We start from the raw sequence: 24165 nt of genomic DNA, 5'->3' as shown, positions 1-24165 counted from the left end.
AAATAATTTTTTTTATTAGCGCAAAGAAATGAGAAAGGACATTTATGAAAACTTTTGGGATATTTATGAAAACTTTTGAGGAAACCGAGACACATAAGGAAACGTTGATTCGAGTCATAAGGAAACGAAATCATGCTCGTTTTGCACTGGAAAGGAAGTTTTAGAGGGATCGCGGTTCGTGAAAAAGTAATTTTTTTTATTAGCGCAAAGAAATCAGAATGGATATTTATGAAACGAAATCATATGTCAAGAAAGGAAAGGAAGAAATCAGAAAGGATATTTATGAAACGAAATCATATGTCAAGAACGGAAAGGAAGTTTTAAAATTGGTCAAGAACTTACGGATGTAAGTATCTCTCAAAATTATATGCCATGAACGGACGGCTGGATAGAAACCTCGTCATCTGTTGATCCCAGCCGCTGGATAGACGAAATCAATGGTTCTCTTTATCCTAAGACAGACAACACTTCTTTTTATAATATAGACTAGGTATCATCCCGGCCTAGGGCCGGGACTCAACCTCTTTGATTGTTTGATGTTGTACGATCTCTTTTTACGCTTGTGGTTACTAATATGCTTAAATATATTATAAAATACAGTGTTTACTAATGCCTAAATTTAATTTTAATTAATAGAAACTTAGCCTTGAAAATTTGATTTTTATCTAATGCCTAAGTTTATTATTTACTTTTTCATCTCCAAACAAAATTCAAATTAAGCCAACGACTTCTTATGTCCGCCATTAGTTATGAGACCTTAAAGAGGCATAAGAACACGATTTTTACATAGTTGGCGAGTCTACGCGTTTGTTGTGTAATGGAATGTTAATTTAACATGGTCCGCATATACTTTTCATCGCTTTTCACTTCTAAGAACATGGTCCGCATATAAGGGACTCGGACCCATTCACGTACGTTTGACCACTCTGTCATATTTAGGGTTGCACCGAAACCGCACCGAAACCGCACCGAACCGATGATCCAACGGTCGGTCACGGTTTTCATTTTAACAACCGTTAGATTTACGGTTCGGTGAACTGTTCCACCCATAACCGCACATTAACCGCACCGAACAACCGATTAGTATGGACCGTCGGTTAGTTTTGATCCTGATTAATACTAGCCGTCTAGATTAAAGCCTCCACCATATATATTCTGGCAACCCTAATCTCTTCGTCATTTTCTCTTCTTCGTTTCTCTTTCTCTTCCTCTCCCTCTTCATTTCTCTTCAGCCTTCACCCGAATCACCTCAGTCGCCTCCACCACCAGTAGATAGCAGACCACCACCACCTCCATCAAGAGCACCACCACCTCTATGGCTCTATCTAGTAAGTAAATAGGTCACGGGTTTCGATTGATTTGTTTGTTTTTCAACTTCTAGGTTTTTTTTTTTTAATTATTCTTCTGTTAGGACTTAGGATTTCTTTTATCGAAATCGTTTGCTTGTTGTTTTGTGTTTATCAATCAATTTCTTTTGTCAAATCTTATTTTTCTGATTACAGTCATGGGTTTTTTATTTTAGGTTTTGGTTGAGTTAAGGAGAGGAACTCAAGGAAGGAGTCTGAAAGATTTCTTAAGGAAGGAGTCTGATTACAGGTAACCTATCTCTCTTGTTCTGATTTGTTTGGTTTCATTTCGATTTTGTTGAATCAATTGTATATGTATACATGGATCCGTTATTGCTTTGACTAAATTTGTGTGAATATCAATCCGTATTAAAGATTTAGATCTTATTTGAATTGGATTGTGTTGAATCTTTGTTTTATCCTTGGGTAGATGTTTTGTTAATTTTGTTTTATTAATACGTATTGAAAAACATGAACTGTGCTGATTTTGTAGTTGTTGATGATAATTTAATAGATTTATGAATAACATAATGAACTTGATTATGTGTTTTGTTAATTCTTTCATCATCTAGCAATTCTGTTTCTATCTGTAGTCTGCTGATTGATAATGAAATCAGAATTTATTGATACAATCTAGGTAGACCTGATAATCATTTTGATTTATGATCTGTGACTGTGTGAAAAAAGGGTTTAATTTTTGCTTAAGATTTTGCTTGTGTAATTTTTTGTGTTTAAAGATAAAGATGTATCTAAAGTTTCTAAACATACTCTATAAGATCTGTTCATACTTGACACTTCAAATCAAACTGATGAGTTTATTAGGTAGGCTTCTGATTTGTGTTTCTTTTTGAATTTGGGTATAACTACATTAAACCCTTACTAGGGGAGTTTCTAGCTCTAAGTGGAGTGTATCTTAGGAGTTTGGATAACTTTTTAGGTTTATTTAAAGCCTACCCTGTGCCACAACTTTATTTTTGTTTTCAAGTTTTACATAGAAAATTCCTTAGAGCATATGAACTGCTTTATTTAGTTCATATGATCTAAGGGTTTAATTTTTTCTTAAGATTTTGCTTGTGTAATAAGTAAGAACTAACTTGTTTACCTTTGGCAGGGCAATGATTGGATCAAGTTCAGCTTCATTATCAAGCTGCAAGATGGCAAATGCATCTCCCTTTCCATCCACTACAGCTGGTTCTACTGATGTGACACTATCTATAACACCTCAAGTTGATGCTACTCAAGAAACACAAGCTACACAGCAGGCTACACCTACACAGGACCCTGCACCTGAAGTTGTACCTAAGAAGAAGGGGAAAACTAGATCAAAAGTTTGGAATGACTTTACAAGGATCAGCGAAGAAAAAGCACAGTGTAAGCATTGTCACAAGAAATTTCAAGCACATAGTAGAGGAAATGGAACTTCCAGCATGAAGACACATTTAGCCACATGTCCAGAGAATCCCAACAAGAAGCTCAAGGGACAAAAGAGTTTGGTGTTTCCACCACCAAGGCCTGGACAGTCATCACAGCTGGTTGCTGTAAGTTATGACAAGGATATGTGTAGAAGAAGATTGACTGAGTTTGTCGACATAGATGAACTTCCATTTAGAATTGTAGAAGGAGAAGGGTTTAGAAGATATAGTGAACAACTTGAACCTAGATTCAAGGTGCCAAGCAGGATGACCATTTACAGAGATCTTTTAATTATGTACAAAGATGAGAAAGAGAAGTTGAAGAAATACTTCAAAGAAAGTAAACAAAGAGTCTCTCTTACAACTGATACATGGACCTCTCCAAACAACTTCAATTATATGTGTGTGACAGTGCACTTTATTGATATCCATTGGAAACTTCAAAAGAGGATCATCCTGTTTTGCTTGATCAAGGGTCATACTAGAGAGGAGATTGGGAAAATGCTTGAGAAATGTTTGCTGGATTGGGGTCTAGAAGATCTTTTTGGTGTGACTTTGGACAATGTCTGTGCAAATACTGTCGCAATTGAGTATCTTCAAACCAGTGTCATCAATTGGACATGAGCAGTAGTGAGAGCTCAATACATGCAGGTATGATTACTTTTCTTAGCTCTATTGCTATGTTTATTTTATACTTCTTTGTGCTTGTTACTGATTTTTTGATGATATTTCCTTGTTCCATTCTTATCAGGTAAGGTGTGCTGCGCATGTTCTTGCGCTTGTTGTCAAAGATGCTGTGTTGTTGTATCACAAGTCAGTTGGAAGGATCAGATCAGTTATCAAGTTTGTTACCGGTTCTCCCTCTAGGTTGGCCAAATTCAAAGAATGTGCTGCTCTCGAGAAGATTGATTGTAAGAAGATGGTTTTCCTTGATGTGAAGACCAGGTGGAATGCTACGTATCTGATGCTTGAAGCTGCCATTCCATATGAAAAGGTATTTAAGAGGTTAGAAAGGGAGGACAAGAGCTTTCGTTCTAAGTATATTTTCAAAGAATCTGAAAGTGAAGCTTTACCTAATACCGATGATGATACTGTTGTAATTGATAATGAAGATTATTATCTTAGTTCATCTAGTGAATCTGAATGTGAGGTAGATGTATCTAGAAAGAATAATATTAAGAAAAAGAACAAGCCCCGTCATCATGCTCCCTATGCTGCAGACTGGTCATATGCTAGGTGTCTTGTTAAGTGTTTAAAAATCTTCTTTGATGTTACTGTTAAGTTCTCGGCTTCAGTTCAGGTTACTTCACATGAATTTCTATGGCAGTTGGCATTGATCCATGAACAGTTGGTTCGTCTTAGAGCTATAGGAAACCGAGATCCTCATATTTCTAGGATGGCAGAAATAATGTTTCGGAAGTATAACGCATATTGGGGGGATTATGAAGATATGAACTCTGTTATGTTTTTGCTAAGTTGCTTGATCCTCGGGAGAAAGAATCTGGTTTGAAATTTGATCTGGAATGTTTGTATGAGCAAGATGATTTCAGGGTTACAACTGTTTTGAAGGCTGTGAAACAAGATATGGGAAGACTTTATGATGAGTACACCAGCATGTATTCAAATGCCAATGCAGAGGAAGGTGAAATCATTACTTATTATTGATCATCATTAGTTCATTACTTAATATTGCTTATCTGCTTTTTATCATTACTTACTATTGATTTTTCTGATGTCTTAGGTATTGGGTCAACAGCTGCTGCTGGTGTTGATGACATGGTTGTTTCTGTGCAAGAAGAGAACATTGAGGATATGCTTGAATCAAGGAAGAAAAGGCGAAGAATGGATGTTCATAGTACTCATCCAAAGTCAGAACTTGAAAGGTATTTGCTTGATGACTGTGAAGCGTCTACCAGGGAGTTTGATATTCTGGCATGGTGGCAGGCTAATAGTACCAAGTACAAGGTGCTATCACTTATGGCGAAGGATATTTTGGCAATACCAGTGTCTTCTGTTGCATCAGAATCTGCATTCAGTACCGGAAAGCGCATTCTTACCCCATGGAGAAGCTCGCTATCTGCCAGGACAGTTGAAGCACTTCTCTGTACGCAAAGCTGGTTGCAGAAACCTATCTCTCTTGATTTTCTGTGTGACTATGTACCAGATGACAATTCCAACATTGAAGATGGTAATAAATCTCTTCTCTTTTGACTTGAAATTTGAATGAATGTTATCTTCTTTTATCTGTTAGTTTTTATACCTTTTAATTGGACTTCATTGAATATATTTGAATATTTCTTCTTTGCATTCTTGTTGCAGACATTTTGGGAAAGGATGAAGATTAAGGGGATGATTGGCTTGAGAGATGGATGGACTGCAATCTTTTACTGGTCTGCTACTTGAGAAATGAAGATCAAATGGATGACTCTTTTTCTTTTACTGGCAACTCTTTATGCTACTTGCTTTTTAACTTTGGTTTCATCAGACTTTTTGGTCAATCTTTAGACTTAAGACTTTGGTCAATTTGTTTGTGAACTTCAACTCTGTTTTTATTCTCTAGACTATGGTTATCTTTTCAAGACTTAAGTATGGAATGTAGACATGTAGGATCAGTTTATTAGAAATTCATAATGTATTTATGTACAGGTGCAGGGTATAGGTGAAAACCGAACCGAACCGTAACTGAATAGTATCGGTGCGGTTAAAAACCGAACCGAATACTAAACAGTTCGGATGCAGTTTTAATTGTGATAACCGCACCGAACACAGTTAGGTGAACGATTTTTAGCTATAACCGCATCGAACCGAACCGTGTGCAGGCCTGGTCATATTCAATACTAATCTTGAACCACATTTTCTATGGTGCTAGCTGCCTGAATTTTCCTAAACCAAGGGTATCTTTTTATTTTCAACAACATCATACGGTTTCATACTGACATTTTCTAGACATTTCCGCCGAGTTGCATTTTCTCTCTTTCTTCTGTATTTTTTTTCTAAAATTCTTACACAGGGATGAGTTTGATTTTTCAAATTCCAATCATTTTCTTCCAAAAAATTTCATCTCAAACCATATCACATTCTTTGCAAAAAAGAAATCCTAATTTGTCTTCTTAATTTCATCTTTTATAGCTTCTGGAATTTTGTTACTACTCAATTTGTTAGGGAAACAGAAATGGGGCTTTGTAAGATATATTGGATGATCTACAGGTTTTTAATTCTCATATCTTATAATCGAATTCAATTTTTATTTATTACTCTTTTTATTTTACAAATTCAAAAATCATGTTCTTCTTAAATTCGTCATAAAAATCAATCTCTCATCTCGTTGCATCATCTAGGAATTAAGCTTTACCCTATTTAATAAAGGAATTCTATAAACTACTTGTCTTTCAGGTATGTCATTCTTTGTTGTTGGTTAATTGTTTTGTTTGTTATCATTTAGGTTAATTCATTTTATGAATAAAGGAATTCGACCTAAAAATGTCAGTTAGGTCATTCATTATAGCTCATTGTAATATTCATTATCAACATTGTGTTGCAGTATACTCATGTAGTATGGATTTTAGATTTATGCGTGGGGTTTTCACTTTCTGTTGACAATTTCTTTTGTAGGTTCTTAAAACTCCCTTGTCTCTTTGGTATAGATGCTTCTATTTTTTACTCGTTAAATTGGAAGTTATTAGTTATGTGTTTGATCTATTTTCGTTTCCCTTACATGATATGAAGCGGAACCTGTTAATAAAGTTGTTGCCATTTTTATTTTCTTCTGTAGGCAAATGACCAACGATTGGGTGTATTATTACCCCTCGAATTGCTCTCAACACAGCTGAATACTTGGCTTATGAGTGCAGGAAGCATGTTCTGGTTATCCCAACAGATATGAGTTCTCACGCAGATTCTCTTCATGAGGTAATGAGATGCTATGTCCTATTATTTTGTTCCGAGAAGAGCATTATCTTTTCCTTCATAAGGTTGCTTTCGCCTAGCCACATCACAATTTCCTTAAGTTCGGGTATTCTTGGATTGTTGTACAACATCATCAAAAGCCATTACAGAAAATACGTCTGCAGTTTTATCGATTCTTCCTAGTGCGTTATTCTTGTTTTTGATACCTAGTTAAAATAATAAAAGAATTGTGTTAATTTGACCTCCTTGTCCACTGAGTGTGCTGGAGTGGAATGTAACGGATTCGTAGATGAATGTTGTGTACGACTAAGGTTGGATTTCAAAATGTTAGAGAGCCCAAATGATGAGTTTGTTAACTAACCCAAGTTATTTTAAATATTGCAGGAGTTCTCAACCAAAGAAGCCAAGAAGTGGGAATTGCGCTCCATAACACATCATGTAAACAAACTGAGCAGCGCGGACCCTCTTCTATTCTTGGACTTGTTTGGCTTGTTTTCGTAGATGACCTCCAAGGTTAGTGATTTTAGACAACAACTCTTTCCTTTAATAATGAGACCCTCCTAGCAAAAGTGTAGAATTAGTAAATAGTTTGGAATGGCTAAACACAGGAAACATGGCTTTAAGTTTGAAGTTATATTTAAGAATAAAAAGTAAACATTGAAAATCAGTATGGCATACTAAATGAAATAAACATGAATTGAATGATCTACAATAAAACTTCTGGTTTCGCTTCATTATCCAGTAGTATTGTTATTCTATTTGCAGCTATGTATCTCTAACTGAACCTAAAATGTATCACTGCTAAAACCAAAACAACCAACCAACAAATAGTGCGACAATGCATTATAGTAGAACTTCTGGAAATACAATGTTAGTTGTTTCAAGTTCTTCAGCCTTGTCTTCGAGAAGTACTATTATTCTTTTGGCAGCAGTGCATCTTGATAAAGCCACGTAAAGCTGGCCATGGCTGAACACAAGAGTTTTTAAATCTATGCCGACGTACTTAACAGACTGTCCTTGTGATTTATTAGTTGTCATTGCATATGCTACCCTGACTGGAAATTGACGCCTTGTCATGTTTACGTTCAATTCTGAAACCGATGGTTGAAATGATATCCTTGGTAACAATACCGTCTCTCCTGCTTTATGTCCTGTTAGAATTTTCGCCTGTAGTACGTGTTTACCACATTTAGTAACCAATAGTCTGGTACCATTACAAAGACCCTCGGATGGAGACAGATTTCTCATCAAAATAATTGGGCATCCAATTTTGAGATTTAGCCTGAATAAGGGCATTCCTGGTGGATTTAAATTCTGGAGAAATTCGCTGCTGTAATATGGGATAATGCCGCTTTCGTCGGGATGTAATTTGTCCGCGGCTAAATAAGTGAATGTCTCTCCATCCAAAATATTCAATGCCTCCATGTTAATATAGTTAACATCATCGTTACGTGCTGATAAGATGATTCTCTCGGTTAACTCTTCAGGTGATACTTGATTAGATGTCCCTAAAGAGGAGTACAGTTTCGGTATCAACTCTTTCACGTCCTTGCATCTATGTACTAATGAAGGGAGTTTGACTTTTTCTTCTGGTTTTGATCCAACCTATAATAGATTGATATAACATATAAGTAAAATATATTTTTGTTATCCTAATTTTCATTCATTATTCATAAATTGCAGGGTGTTAAAATATTACCTCAAGTAAGAATTCAACGAAAGCTATGTTTTCTGGATTGCATTGATCAAGGTGCATATTCTTTGTGAGCGTCAGAACTATTATCTTATTCCAGAGCACGGAGCTTCTAACACAGGCTCCTACGACATCCGCACGTCCTCCATTTGGTATAACTGTTAAAGTTTGGCGGAAGTCTCCTCCCATAACAACGGTAATTCCTCCAAACTGTAATTTGTTTTCACATACATCCTGTATTAGTTTATTAACTGATTCTACACAGAATCTATGCTGTATCGGCACTTCATCCCAAATAATCAGTTTTACTTCTTTTAGCAATTTAGCTTCATTGCTTTGTTTAGGAACTGAACATATGCTGGTTTCGTTGATCTCTATTGGGATTTTGAACGTAGAATGGGCAGTTCTACCGCCTACCAATAGTAAGGAAGCAATACCTTATCACTACAAACAAAAGATGATCAGGTATAGAAATTAACAACTAAAAACAAAATCAATTGTGTGCAAGATAAGAGCAACGTGCGATTAGGCGTGAGTTGAACATATGAATATTTTAGCTAACAAAATTTAAAATAACATGCCAAACGACAAAGGTTACATCATCATGTTCTTATCATCGTCTAATAGCTAATAAGAACATGGTATTTAAGGAATACCTGATGATGCAACTGTTAGGACTATGTCGCCTTTTAATCGACAGCTAGCGGCTACTGTATTGTATAAGAAAGTTTTCCCAGTCCCTGCACTTCCATTTATAAAAAACGTACGTCCATCTCTTTTTTCTACGGACTCCGTTATCTTAGTGTATGCCGATAATTGTACTTGATTCAAGCTTGCAATGTTTCTTCGAAGTTCTGGCTGTTTAATTGCTAGCTCAAGTTGCTTATGCTCATGCATCAACCCGTTGCCATCTATCTTGCCCCAATCTCCTTTTGGTAATGGCATGCTGGAAAAATCTTTCAGCTCTTTGCCACCTCGCCATAGCAATTTGTCCAAGAGGTACAATCCGTAATCCAAAACCTGTTCATCAATCGGATTTTGGATACCATACAGTGCTCGTAATCTATGAGGGAGGTCGTCACATATTCTTAAACCAAATTTCGCCCACAGAACTTCTGGTTCCGTTGGGTTACAATCACATAAGACTACTTTGAACAGTTTTCTTAGTTTACTGCCTGTGTGGATATCCGCCGACTCTTCAAGTAGCGCTTGCCATTCTCCATCATGTTCCAGTAATCCAAGTTCGATGCAAGCTTTTTTGTATGTATCACACCTTTGACCGTTCACTGTTTTTAGACTTTCAAACGAATTGGCTCCTGCAACAACGGTTAGCAACAATCTAAGATAGTATAGTTCTCTGGCGTTCGGAGAAACAAAATACATCCTTGCGATCGCGAAACCCTATTTTCTGATATGCCATTTACTTTCACTCCAGACAAAATGCTGCGGGAACTCTTGATAAGTATAAGAGGGTGCGGTTGGATTTTCAACATAATATTCAAAATAACCCATTAACGTTGACTTGTAGTTCTCAGCTTTCTGTGTAACTCCATCTACCATTCCATCTGATTCGTAGATAATTCTCTGTTTCCCAGGTAAATGGATTGCCAATCTTATGACGTTTGGTTCTTCCTTATGCATCGAATAACCGAATAGACGATGTGCAGCTTCAGGCGGTCCAATATACCTTGCGTCAATGTATATTTGCACCTCATCTACAGATCCAACGATCATTGTTGTTTTATGAAACCTTTGTATATGTACTTGTTGATATATTTAACTGTTCTTATACCAGCGCATACTTCGACATTTATATGGCAGTTAAACATCCTGGATAAGTGAGGGTTGTAAGGTACAACGTCAGTATTGTATGCCTTACGTCCATGTTTTACGATAACTTCTCTGCCCTCATCTCTCCGACGATATACTGGGTATCCTCCGCTATCTAAACATGTGGTGTCATTGTATTTCTTAGGGTAATTTTTAGTACACCTTCCCTTTTTCATCCAAGGTGACTCTGGATTCCTATCACCACATGGTCCATGTACCATGCACTTGCTCACCGTCTCATATTAAATTGGGTCTTCTTTCTCATCTGGAAATTCTGCACATACAAATTTATCAACTTGTTCAACTGTTCGTATCTTTTGTGATTTCTCTAGAAATATTAGCATGTGCATTGCGGTAGTCCTCTTCTTTGGAATTCGATGGTGTGAACATGTGCCACAACTTTTCCGAACACATTCTTCTTTGTTATTTCTTTCATCAGCGCCTTCCTTTTTAATTCGAAAACTCTAGCCACTAAATCAGGGCGATCAGACGCATTTTGTTGTTTTAGTAGCGCGTCTTTGATTTCCGGCCAGTTCGGATTTGTTGTTATTGTCAGAAAAATATCAGGATGATGGTGGAAACGTGTAATTGCCATTGAATCTTGGTAGATCTCATACATGTTCCTTGGACTTCCAATATGCGATGAAGGCAAAACACATGGACTACCTCCTTTATTTGGCATCAGTCCGTCTTCTTTCATTTTAATTATGGAAACATAGTGATCTGCACGTAATTTTCCCTAGTGAAATCTCACATAATCCAATCAATTCCGTTCGGTCGAAGCCCATGCATCCACTAAGAATTCTTGGAATAGTTTCCCTCCTCTAAGTATCGTTGAATATTCTGATCTACGCTGGAAAAGACAGTAACCAAAGAACTGCATATATGACATTCTTTTATCTGTGTATTTTTTTCCATCCAATTGAGCAAGTTCGATGCTCCATCCAAGCTCACCATAAGGAAATAGTAACACATAGTGCAGAGATAGGTACGCATGGTGGCATTCATCAATTCTTGTTAAGCCGTTTCCATCCTTTAGGTGCAACAGTATGTCTCGAGTTCCGCTCACGCTGCCTGGTGTTTCAGGCACGATGACAAATATTTCTTCTACAGTAGGAAACTGCTTTAGAGAAAAAGAACTCCAAGTGAAATAGATTGGTAACATGAAGATAATATAACATTTGCTTATTCAACAAGTTAACATGAAGATAAACTCCAAGTGAAATAGATTGGTATTACATACAAAGTATATTCCATAGATTTTATTATAAGTTATAACCTCCTAATAAAGATGATGATGTGGCTCTTTGTTCATGTCGGTGCTTTTTGATCCTCTTCTACTGACAGACTTGCGTTTATGTATTTACTACAGTTTGTATGTAACGAACACTTTCGTATTTCATTATGAAAGTGGATAGATTAAGACATGGCCTTGCTGAATTACTTCGTTAACCCCTGGGGGAAAAAAGAGACAACAAAGTCGTAGTCATCCTATCCGACAACAAGGCATGAAAGACTACACTGAATTATTTTGGTGCTTAATTTCATTGTTTCAGATACTTAAGATTTAATTTTTAGATTTGATTATTTAATTTAGGATGTAATTTTTGAAAATTACTTATAATTATCTTTTTTTAGCATTATGCTATTGTAATTATTATTTTTTTTTTGTTCCAAACTTCATTTTTATATCCCAAAAATTACACCCCCACCAAAACATATTTTATTCTAGGCCCGTGCAGAGCACGGGCGTCCCACCTAGTTAGAAGTAATATTTGAAAAGATTATCTCCCTTATAAAGCATAGTTTGGACAATGTAGGCAAGTGAAAGAATGGTCCAGATTTCTTCTAGAGAAAATTAAATCTGTGGTTGTGGTTGTGCACCCGTCAATCTATCTCACGTACGGATAACACGGATACATGTGGGGTCATTTCCAGTTAATCACCTTTGTTCGTCTCTTTCTCTTCTTTTTTTTCTGTCGAAACATCCTTCGGCTGCTTTTTCCTCCCTGCTGAGTAGCACCATGGTTCACGAAGGATCCATCGTTTCCGATCGGGTTATCCTCCATTGTTTTGATCGTGTTCCAACATCATTTTCGCTCATGGTTCACAGAGATGGCTGAGAAAAAAAAAGGGATTGATGGTATGATTTAGAGCAACTGCAGTGGTGCGAGTATAACCAAAGAGGAAAAAAAGACCAAATTTTGGGTTTAATCTGGTGTGTGACCCTACGGTGGAAAAACTAAATTTGGTCAGACGGACATTATACCAACGCCTGGTGTGGGGCGTAGAATATATCAACGCCTGGTGTGGGGCGGGGAGTATACGTTCGCCCGGTGTAGAAAAAAAAAATAAAAGAAAAAAAGGAAAAAAGTGGGGCGGAGGTATTATGCCCGCCCCATGCATTTGAAGTTTGTAAAGAGTGGGGCGGAGGTATTAAGCCCGCCCCACACAAAAGATTAAAAAATAAAAAAAGACGGGCGTGCATTATACGTCCGCAGAGTATATCAACGACGGGCGTGCATTAAAAAAAGACGGGCGTGCATTAAGTCCGCAGGTAGAATATATCAACGCCTGGTGTGGGGCGGGGAGTATACGTTCGCCCGGTGTAGAAAAAAAAATAAAAGAAAAAAAGGAAAAAAGTGGGGCGGAGGTATTATGCCCGCCCCATGCATTTGAAGTTTGTAAAGAGTGGGGCGGAGGTATTAAACCCGCCACACACAAAAGATTAAAAAATAAAAAAAGACGGACGTGCATTATACGGGCGTGGACTATACGTCCGTCTGGGGTGGGACGTGGACTATACGTCCGCCTGGTTATGGGGCGTGGACTATATAAACGCCCGACTATATTTGGGTTTGGTCTTGGTCGCAGACCAAATTTGGTCTGGATTTTAGTCTTTGATCAAATTTTGATCGATGGTCCGTCCCACTACGCCTATTAACTGGACACTATATTTGGGTTTAGTCGTCCATTGTGGACGCTCTTAGCGACTATCCGTCCTATCCGTCCTTTAGTTTTGATTTTTCTTATTTGTCCGACAGTCTGATTGATTTATGTTTTGCAAATTTTATGCTTATGCATCCAGATGTGGGTATTATTAAAATTATTTTAAGCTAATGTTAATCATGTGTATGCCGAATCTGACCTAATGGATAAGACCCCTATCCATTTTTCATTCGTCCCAGTTCGATCAATTGACTGATTTTTTTCAATTGATTGGTTTTGATCGATTGATTGATTATATTATTTGCCTTTTCAGTTCTTCCGTTACACTCTTATTCTTTTAATTGTTCGTTTGGCCTTCCATGTCCCTTACTGATATAGAAGAATTGTTTTCATGCGATTAATAATGAGAGCCGTTTCCTTCATGTTTTGTATTACCCCTGAAATTAAGAAAAGGTTAAGCCTATATAAAGGTCACCTCATTCTCGAAGTTGAATCACACTCACCCAACGCTTTTCACAGCCATCTCCCCTCTGTTATCATCGTTCTCAGCTGTATTTGTTCCAGGTGGGTATATTTTGTAGCATTTCATCAACCAAAATTCAACGTATGTTCCTGCTATTATCAGATTGTATTTTACTCCTAACTTTATTTGTATTTTTTGAAAACTATGTAGGTAGTTAGCATGGCATCTGCAAACTCTCCAGTCCTACAAACCACCACCCCAGCCGTACAGGATCCTGCATTCCTCACCTTGAAAGATTTTCAGCTCAGGAATGGTGTAGGACCATGGGTCACCAGAGTTCGCATCACTCGGATGTGGCACGAGGTTGAGTTCATGAGAACTAACGAGGTTACTAGCCTAGATTTGCTCCTACTAGATGACTCAGTAAGTTTGTACAGGCTCAACAACCATGTTCTTTATTTTATTTGTTTTTTTGTCTAAGCAATCTTCTAAATTATCGTATCTTAGGGTGATCTATTACATGCAATCGTTTAGAAAAAAATTCATATGGAAATTTGAGGCACTGCTACGAGAAGGGATGCTACTTGGTCTTAAGAATTTGACATTTGCCCCGGGAAAAAAAAATTCCGCCCTGCCCAGAATGACTACCGTGCATATTTTAACTGGAATACTAATGTTCCTCCTCTTGAGCCCTCCACCTCGGCTATTCCTCGCCACAAATTCGTATTCACAGAGTTCGAGGCACTTGCATCTGCTAATGCCAACACATACCTTACTGGTAACTCCAACAAATATTACATATACTGCTCCCCACCATTGTTAGTACATTAACTAATATTTGCTCTCTTTTTTTTGGTGTCTACAGATGTCGTTGGTGTTTTGACCAGCCACACAAACTTGCAGCAACTGAAGCGAAATTCTGGCAACACGTGTTTCATGCGCGAACTGACTCTAGAAAACATAAGGTAGTCCGGGTTAAAACACCAACGACATGTTTTTTGGTGAATTGTCCTTCAACGTTATTTTGGTGAAGATCTCTGACCCTAACCTAATACATGTTTGATCCGAATACAATGGCATGAAACTTAAGGTCACACTATGGGGTGACTCAACTTTTGAATTAACAAGAAACCTTGAAGCCAATGGAGTGAATCCACAACCCATTGTGGTTGTTGTAGCTGGTGCCTATGTCAAGCAATATCTAGGTACTCAAAGTTAGTCTATGAATTTAGTGAAACCTATGAATGAACTTATCTTAATTCCAACCTTACGTTTTAAATTATCCCCCGTGAATGTCCAGGCAAGGCTTCGCTTTCCTCAACCAATGCGACCAAAATTTACTTCGACGTAGACCTACCAGAGGTGTTGCATATCAAAGAAAGGTAATACTTTCAATGCAAGTAACATACGATATCTTTTCTTAGCGTGGAACAGAGTTCCCAAATCTTATGGTTTCATTTTGGCGCAGGTCTTCTCACCGAACCCCACCACGTGAGATCACACTCCCTTCTAGAGTTGGGTATTATCCGGCTAACAAATCCATTGCTGACAATAAAGTCACTTTCTGAATTGTTTAAAACAAAGTGGGAAACTGGGTACAATGTATGCTCGCATGTTATTCGCCTTTACGTAATCCAAAATTTTTTGTATGTTTATATTCCGCCTAGCTTTGTCTTAATTGTGTCACCATTGATGCAAGGTACTCAACCTATTTGGAGGATCGGCAACATGACAATGACAGATGAGTCAGCTGGAATGAAAGGTTTAACAGATGTGATGGAGAAATGTGCAATCAAAAAGGAGTACAGGGAGACTTCGATGGGGGTATCGATTAGTTGAGTTCAATGAGAAGGGAGCTGCCGACAAAGAAAACAATACTAGGAATCGTCATTCATGTTTCTTTGAGTCTCCGCATTTTGTTTTACTATGTTTCCCTTTCTGCATTTTATTTCAGTATGCTCTGTTACTGCATTTTGTTGAGGTGTAGCTCCTTTTTCTGCATGTTAATCTTAGTACCTTCTATTTGAGAGACGAAGTTAAATTTTAGGAGATTCACGGTGTAACCGTGCTGATATGATAAGATTTATTCTGTTCTCAAATTTTCTTTGAAGATATATAGGATTAAACAACTAATTCCTATCAATAAGGCATATTTGTACTACTTAATTGCAGACTATTTCAAGTTCTATGTTGAATGTGAATGTGAATGTGAGCAATGTTTGTAAATATGATTGATTTGGGGTTCCAGGCTTATACTAACCATTTTTCACGTTTCTACGTATGTTGAAGCTCATTTAAAAAAATATACAAATAAATTGTTGGCACCAGTTTCTTATATTAGGGAAGTAGAACCGTGTATGGCTTTGTTTCTTACCTATATTGTTCAGAATTAACATACAAGATCCAATAAAGATCATTTAGAGCTTCTCCAATAGGATTTATGTGAAGATAAATGTCTAAATTCACATAAGATAGACATTCATTTTCCCTAAAATTCTTTTCCAAAACCAACTTCTTAAATCAATGTGAAGATGACATGGCTTCATTCTTTTTGGACATTGTCAAGGTGAATGTCAAATTTTTAGACATTCACCTTGACAATGTTAAGCTATCCTAGTAAGCTTTTGCTTACCTAAATTAACTGAAATATATTAAATAACCATTTTTAGCTCTAATAAAATCTAAAAATTACTAAAGATAAAATTTATACTTAATCCACAAAAATTTACAAACAACACCATTGGAGAAGAACTATTTTTCCTCCCTAGAGTTATGGAAAAATTGGAATGAGGATGTCTTGTTTGTGTTGCCACCTAGGAAACACAGACAACCACCATGGGAAGAAGCTATTATCTGTTGGGAACCAAATTAAGGAACATTACTTTATATCCTAATGAGCTGGACCATCTAAAAAGAGAACTTTAAACCAAGCGTTGTGTATAAATGATGGTCCTTGATGAGAAAAAATGACGGAAAACTAGGCAGGACGTGACTCGGTAGAAAAAACAAAAAAACATTAAACACAAGATCATCATAACGTTTAAATAATCATACACACACACGAAATATGTTTAAAATGCTTGGATATGGAAAAGGAATGCAAATTTGTCTTAGGAATCCGCGCAAAAATTCATATACAATCAATGGAATCCCAAAAGAAATAATGACGTTCAGTAACGATTATGGCCTAAGAAGGTAACGATACAAAAGCATTTGATGGCAAGGGTTCGTGTATATATTGCACCTTCGAAAAGGAAATACTGGAAAATAGACCGGATTTTTATAGTAAAACGGAAATATCCTTTGAGAAAATCTATATTTTTATAAAATTTAAGAAACGAGAAAAAATAAAATAAAGAAATTGCCTGTAAATTTTGTGAACCCACTGTGAATTAACACATATAAGGGCTAATATCATATTTAAAATACAAAATCCAATACCATTTCGGAAACCCGAGATTAATCCCGCAACTCACATGTGCATGGAACCACATTCACCTTTACAATCGAGATGAAACTCGGGAGGAAATGCGGTGAGCGCAGCATCTACCATACAATTTTGGGAGTAATACAGAAGGTGTTGGCATAGGAAGGAGTTGATAAGTTATAGGGACTCGATTGTTGCGATATGTAAAATTAAACAACGCCAAAACCCGTACCGTTACAGCACGGGTTAAGACCTAGTATGGCATATATTTTATGCCATCGTATTCTCATAAGTATAAACAATAAATAATATCACAATAATTATTATCTTAGCATAAAGCTAAAACTTAGAATGTGCAATAAGATTCTAAGAATGTAAAGTTACAACCTTAAAAACTTTTAAGGTCCATTCTCAGATAAAGTTCCCTCTATTTCGGGTTTCTTTGTTTCCTTTTTCAAATTCTGAAGAGAGTGTGTTTGATTTAGTGGCTGAGGCAGAAAACCCTACGTAGGGGGTCGAAGAAAGTTACAGACTTATGGAGGGACTAAATCTGAATTTTTGTTGGATTAATCACTAATTACAAAATAAGATGAAGGATGATTTTGGATGAATTTATTTATGATAATGAACATTTTGGGGGTGGGGCCGTTAGCGAACCCCTAGCTCCCCCATTGTTTCATTATATATTATATATTAGAATTCAAATGTCAAGATAACTTGCATGGACCCAAACATATTTTTTTTCTTTTTTTGGTTTAGAGTTGGCTTAACATATAGCTGTTGTAAACAACTCATTTGTACTCACTAGACCATAGGAGAATCTTAGGCCAAACCCGTGAATTATATGAGTAATTATATATCAAACTTAGTATAGTATAAACTATGCATACCTTTTTTCTAAAAAGGATCGAAAAGAGAAAACTCTCCATTAAAAAACGGTAAGTACACGGTATCTTTAGTAAAAGACGAAAGTTCGTTTTTTTGCTTAGTACATGGCTGTCTTAATTATAAGTGTGTACACATATATCTCACTATCAGACACGTGTATATAAAAAGGCACGTGGAAAGCATGCAGGCCAAAACATCAAAACATGATGTGTCACGAAACACCAAATAAACCCCGAGGAGTTACTTTATCTCATCCCCAAAAGAGGAGCTAAGATCAACGGTGGAGAGAAAGTTAGCTGACACGGACTGACAGGGGCAGAAGACACTTGTCTGACACGAGCAGACCCCTCAACTACCCACATTAAACACTCTGAGCAGTGTACGTGTCGACCAACCTGTGGAACGAGCGAGGATGCCTCTGCGGGATCAAGGGGCAAACGCAGACCTCCGCGTGATGGACGCAAGGACACAAGAAGATAAGGTTCCAACGGTCTTCAGAGATGGGTCCCACGTTCTAACCTTATAAATACCCAATCTCCACCAAGAGGAAAGGGGGATCGAAAATATCAGGAAAGGAAGGAGAGAGAGAGAGAAATAGTAAGGGTAAGTTAATCCCTTAGAGGGGAGAAAGATGTAAACCCCAAAAGCCATTCAACTATTCGTGTAACCGTGAAGAACATAGTAAAACAACAAACCCCGTGGATGTAGGCCTTAGTGCTGAACCACGTAAACCTTGGTCTTATTTACATTTCAGTACTTTATATTCATTTAGCTCCGTGCATGTTTACTTATATGTTTTGTTTTCCTTAATATTATATCCCATGCACAAACGCCACGCATGGAGTTGTTGGATGAGGCCATGATAAACCCGAAGGTTTTGAGCCAATGAATCAACACCAGGGTACCATTATCATAATCTCTTTAGATGATAATGATTGATTGTGAGCGTTCGGACCCCCTCGTGGTTTGTGTGCTCACAATTTGGCGCTAGAAACAGGGATTTCGTCCCGGTTTATCTTGTCCTGTGATTTCATTTTAATTTGGCATATGATTGCTCTGATTTTATCAGCTCGGACCGTATAGATCATTCGTTAACTGTATTATGTTCAAAAACCCACCTTTGGTCTTCGATAAGAGTTATTGTTCTAAGCGGGTTATTGTTCTAATCCATCGGATTTACAATTTTCGTAGTTTTTATACTAAGGATCTCCTTTAATAAAACTCTAACCCGTATTTTATAGCCTGCGGGTATTAATTCCCTCTTGAAAAATTGTATTTCGCCAACTAACCCGCTTCACGTGGATATTCCCGTTTCTGTTGTTTGAAATAACTTATGCAGAGAGAACGTGTTGTGAGTAAAGAAGGCAAGTTTACGCGAGATTTCATTATCAACAAAAGGGCACGTGATGGAAAAGACGCAGGAAGCAGGAAAATCCAAAGCTTTGTCAAAAGAAACACCCAGGACAACCCCGATCATCACCCGAAGCAAGCAGAAAGGAGATAAAGCTAAAATGACCAATCGAAGGCAAGATACTGCAGAAATCACTTCACCCATGAACGCTAATTCAGTTGCAGCGGCGGCTCTCAGAGCAGCAACGATAAAGTACGGGGAGGCTGCGGTAGTCCCGAAGGCTGCGGAGGCTAGCAATACCTTCGCCATGAGTCAACTTAATCAACCAAGAGAAAGGGTGGATGAATCCAGAACATTCCAACCCGCGCACCTTCTAACCTTTGGAATGCCGCTAACAAATAATCAGAATCAAACCATACCGGCGGCTCTGGCACCGCAGAGGGGCGCTCACTCCAATTTGGAAACTCCAGCAACCGAAGCTGAACCCCTGCCACCTTTAGTACAGACCTTGGAGGAGGGCGGCACCACGGCTGTAGCGGCACGCGCTGGGACTCCCAATCAGGGGTCCAACCAATCACACCGACTAATGGCTGAGCTTGAGGAACTGAGGAAGAACCAGCAGGTTTACGCAGAAACTGTAGCTCTGTTGGCCAGAGAAAATCAAGATTTAAAGGAGCGGATTGCTCTAAGCACGAAGACCAGCCAACAACTTGATGAAGCAAGCTCCAAAGCACAAGAGCCAAACCAAGACTGTAGAGTCGTCCTAGCGGCTAATGAAGACGCGACAAGGAGACGTAGCGTATCCGACCCGGATTATGACGATGGAGAGTCAGACGGTAATGAGCTGAAGAATTTAGAGCACCAACGCGCAATGGAGGAACTACGAGATGAGATGATGGCAGAGATCAGGCAATTAAAAAATAAACAAGGTGGGGGAAGGTTAGAAGAGGTCATGAGAGAAGCTAACTCCACGCCCTTAACGCATCGCTTGGCCAACACCCCTATTCCACTGAAATGCCCTGTCCCGACGTTCGAATGCTATGATGGATCCAGCGACCCTGCTGCACATGTTCGGTACTACAACCGTGTCTTAGCTAGATGGGGTCAGAACGACGCCGTACTCTGTAGATACTTCCCGTCAAGCTTGAAGGGATCGGCGTTATCATGGTTTGATAATCTTCCACCAAACTCCATCCACTCATACGACCAACTCGCAGAGAAATTCTTAAGAACATACATGTACAACAAGACTGTAAACACCGGGATGGATAAGCTCTTTTCACTAGCAATTGGCTACAAGGAAACCACGAGGGAGTACACAAACAGATGGCATAAGATATGCCAAGCCATAGGGAGCGTGGACCCAGTGGTAAGCATCAACTGCTACAAATGGGGCTTAGACCGAATGAGTCCCCTATTTGTTGAAATTCACGGGAGCGTGCCCAAGACAGAAGGAGATCTCCGAATAATTATCGAGAAGCACGCTCGACTTGAAGAAATTCAACGGGAAAACCCGAGGGCATATCCGCAGAGGTCTCACCGCACCAATTCAGCGGAACAAACCAATGGGTCCAAAAGGGGTTGCTCAGATGAGAGACCTCACGAAGATAGGAAGGAACGGAGGGATGAACGAAGAACAGGCGACCGAAAATTCGAAGATCAAGTTTACACGAAACTCAACGCTAGCTATGCTCGTATCCTACGAGAGATCAAAGGGAGGGAAAACTTAGAGTGGCCATGGTCTAAGGGAAAGCATCCCCCGAGATCCGAGAAGTCTAAAGATTACTGTGAGTATCACTGTTTCAACGGACACCAGACCGAAAAATGCAAGAACCTTAAAATAATGATCCAAAAATTAATTGATGCGGGAGAGCTCAAACATTACATACGAAAGGAGGTTACCGAGGACAGATCCAAACGAACCAAACCAGTCCAACTTCCGGAAGAAAACCGAACAATCAACACCATATCGTGTTCCGAAGCCACAGGACCCTCACTCACAGCGCAGATTGGAAAAAGGTTACGGAAGCAATTCGAAGACCGCTGCGAGTTATATAAGGTCGATGGGATAGCGGTGGACGAACACGAAGAATGGATGGAATCTCCTATCATCTTCGATGCCGAGGATATCGAAGAAGATATGGAAGACCATAACGATCCCTTGGTCCTAACATTACCAGTAGCTGGATGTAACCTCAAAAAGATCCTCATAGACGGGGGAAGCTCTGTAAATGTCCTATTCTATGATGCATTCAAACGGATGAAGCTCCATGATGAACAGTTGATGACCTCTTATCACACCATCTACGGATTCAATGGAGCAGCCACGAAGCCCTTGGGAGACATCGTGTTACAGGTTAACGCAGGGCCCATGAAACTGGATACCCGATTCAGTGTTGTGGACACCCCTTCCCCCTACAACGCCATTATTGGACGACAATGGGTACACAAGCTCAAAGGAGTTGCGGCAACATACCACCAATACCTCAGATTTCCAACACCTGAGGGAATAATGGAGATCAAGGGAGATCGAATCGCTACGCGAGAGTGCCAGGCCACTCAGGATCATATCAACAATGAGCAAGAAGAGCAGCGAAAAATCCGAAGAGTAAGAAATCAAGAAACCGCGAAAGAGAAAGCCGTAGACCTATTCCTTAAGGAAACTACAGGAAAAGGCTTGACGAAAGATGGTAATGTCCAAGGCTCGGAAACAAGTACCTCAACAACCAGCGAAGAGCAGAAACACGCTAAATAGCAATTAAAGAGCGCCCCAGTCCTCGGAAACCCGAAGCCTGTGTTCACACCAGTAGAACCCGTAAAGGAAATCAACATAGGAACGGAAGAAGACCCGAAGATGGTCAAAATTGGGACCATCATGGACGAAGGAAGAGAACATTCCTTAACCAAATTACTTAAGGAATATGCGGATGTGTTCGCCTGGAAGTTAGGAGATATGCCGGGGATTGACCCAAAAGTAATCCAACATGAACTACGCATCAAATCGGGCACGCCCCCGTTCAGGCAGAAAATACGAAAAGTGGCTCCAGAATATCATGAGGCGGTAGAAACAGAACTTCGTAAGCTACTAGATGCAGGATTTATCAAGGAAGTCAAGTACCCTACCTGGATCTCCAACATGGTCATTGTTCCTAAGAAAAATGGAGGGGTTAGAATATGCATCGACTTTACTAATCTCAACAAGGCATGTCCAAAGGACATCTATCCCCTGCCGAGCATAGATCAACTGGTTGAAGCAGTTGAAGGGTACGAAGAGCTGTCGTTCATGGACGGATATTCTGGTTACAACCAAGTAGCCCTGGCAGAAGAAGATCAGCCACACACAGCGTTCTATACCCCACATGGCCTTTATTGCTATACCAGAATGCCTTTCGGGCTCCGAAACGCAGGGGCAACATACCAAAGGATGGTCGATGCTATATTCAAGCCATGGATTGGAGGAACCCTAGAAGTCTACGTGGACGACATGCTCGTCAAAAGCAAGCTGCGTAAAAATCACCACCAGGACCTGAGGAATATCTTCGAAGCAATGAGACAGCATCACATGAAAGTGAATCCGGAGAAATGTACTTTCGGTGTCACCTCGGGGAAGTTCCTCGGGTATCTGGTGACGAAAAGGGGCATCGAGGTAGACCCAGCGAAGATTCAATCCATAGTAGAGATGCCGTCCCCAAAGAATCTGAAGGAAGTGCAGAAGCTCAATGGGTCCATAGCAGCGTTGGGCAGATTTATTGCACGGTCTTCGGACAAATGCAAACATTTCTTCAATATTCTTAAAAAAGGGAGCAGGTTCGAATGGACCGCCGAATGCGAGGAAGCATTCCAAAAAATCAAAGAACATCTAGCTTCAATCCCGATCCTGCAGAAGCCAGACCCTGATGAAGTTTTGGCACTGTACATAGCAGCAACGGAGGACGCAGTCAGCGCGGTATTAGTCAAAACCAATACAAAGGTAGAACAGCCTATCTATTACGTCAGCAAGACACTCAATTCCGCGGAAAGAAATTATACTAAGATTGAACAACTCATCCTCGCACTGGTATGGGCTACCCAAAAACTGAGAACCTACTTCCTAACTCACCTCGTCAGGGTACCATGCAAAGCACCATTGGAAGCAGTCCTCAAAAGCACGGGAAAAGTGGGACGAATAGCCAAATGGAACACCCATCTGGACCAATTCAGCATCATTCATGAAATTCAACATTCTCAGAAGTCCCAAGTGCTGGAAGATTTCTTAGCAGACCTCCCCCTTGACAACGACGAAGAGATTAAGGGAATACCAGAAGTCGAGGAAGAAATCAAGGATCCAATGGATATCCTCGAACCTGCGAGTCATAGACAATGGGAAGTCTTTGTCGACGGATCTAAAAATAAGGAAGGAGCAGGAATAGGTATTGTCATTATCACCCCAACTGGAGAAAGGATTATACAGGCACTTAGATTGGAATTCAAAGAGCATACCAACAACATTGTTGAATACGAAGCTGTCGTACATGCCCTACGTATAATAATAGAGATGGGGGTAACCGATGTAAGGCTGACAAGTGATTCGCAGCTTGTCATACGGCAAATAGGGCTCGAGTATAATGTGTACGATGACACTCTTTCAGCTTACATGGCCTTGGTCCAAACATTGGCATCACAAATCCCGAACATTAAGTTCCGGCACTTATGCAGAAGGGACCTCAGGCACGCGGATGCCCTAGCATATATATCATCCATGCTGAGGGATAAAAATGCCGAAGGTATTAAAATAGCAAGGGTATACGAGCCTTCGATTGCATCTCAATTCTCCTTCGCTACCAATCAAGATGTGATGGAAGAAAATATCGAAGACCAGGTAGGAGAAGACATCCATAATGACTTTGATGAAGAGGACATC

At 39.1% G+C, this 24165-nt stretch overlaps 2 protein-coding genes and 2 long non-coding RNA genes across 8 annotated transcripts; 3 read left to right on the top strand and 1 right to left on the bottom strand.

Moving 5' to 3' along the window:
* The first annotated feature begins 3387 nt into the window (after positions 1-3387).
* On the top strand, positions 3388-5197 carry LOC113311981 (zinc finger BED domain-containing protein RICESLEEPER 2-like). The gene is made up of 5 exons (XM_026560761.1): positions 3388-3409; positions 3510-4217; positions 4253-4400; positions 4500-4946; positions 5078-5197. Exons 1-5 carry the CDS (start codon positions 3404-3406, stop codon positions 5101-5103), a joined length of 1335 nt encoding a protein of 444 aa, XP_026416546.1. The 5' UTR covers positions 3388-3403; the 3' UTR covers positions 5104-5197.
* Positions 5198-5698: 501 nt separating this feature from the next.
* On the top strand, positions 5699-11698 carry LOC113308936. Of its 5 annotated transcripts, none has more exons than XR_003340193.1 (5): positions 5699-6151; positions 6531-6667; positions 7049-7177; positions 8152-8553; positions 11560-11698. It is a non-coding gene; the product is annotated as an uncharacterized LOC113308936 (long non-coding RNA). The 5 variants fall into 5 exon arrangements; XR_003340192.1 differs by lacking the exon at positions 11560-11698 and adding an exon at positions 9953-10148; XR_003340195.1 differs by lacking the exon at positions 11560-11698 and having other exon boundaries at positions 8152-8256; positions 8348-8678.
* Positions 8715-9924, bottom strand: LOC113308935. Its single transcript, XM_026557381.1, has 2 exons — positions 9014-9924; positions 8715-8801 (listed from the first exon to the last, which is right to left on the bottom strand). Exons 1-2 carry the CDS (start codon positions 9738-9740, stop codon positions 8764-8766), a joined length of 765 nt encoding a protein of 254 aa, XP_026413166.1. The 5' UTR covers positions 9741-9924; the 3' UTR covers positions 8715-8763.
* A 2775-nt stretch (positions 11699-14473) lies between the features above and the next one.
* LOC113308953 lies at positions 14474-15733 on the top strand. The gene is made up of 4 exons (XR_003340203.1): positions 14474-14804; positions 14900-14981; positions 15068-15201; positions 15299-15733. It is a non-coding gene; the product is annotated as an uncharacterized LOC113308953 (long non-coding RNA).
* The last annotated feature ends 8432 nt before the right edge of the window (positions 15734-24165 follow it).

This window comes from Papaver somniferum, chromosome 9, assembly GCF_003573695.1.
Source record: "Papaver somniferum cultivar HN1 chromosome 9, ASM357369v1, whole genome shotgun sequence".
Classification (NCBI taxonomy): domain Eukaryota; kingdom Viridiplantae; phylum Streptophyta; class Magnoliopsida; order Ranunculales; family Papaveraceae; genus Papaver; species Papaver somniferum.
Note: the sequence above shows the minus strand (reverse complement) of the source record. Positions and strands in the feature narration are given on the sequence as shown.

Coding starts and splice junctions, on each gene's coding strand:
- LOC113311981 (XM_026560761.1), top strand. Junction 4,218..4,252: donor ATTATGAAGATATGAACTCT/GTTATGTTTTTG, acceptor GATCCTCGGGAG/AAAGAATCTGGTTTGAAATT. Junction 4,401..4,499: donor AAATGCCAATGCAGAGGAAG/GTGAAATCATTA, acceptor CTGATGTCTTAG/GTATTGGGTCAACAGCTGCT.
- LOC113308935 (XM_026557381.1), bottom strand. CDS start 9,740: ATGTATTTTGTTTCTCCGAACGCCAGAGAACTATACTATCTTAGATTG. Junction 8,802..9,013: donor CCTAACAGTTGCATCATCAG/GTATTCCTTAAA, acceptor TTTTGTTTGTAG/TGATAAGGTATTGCTTCCTT.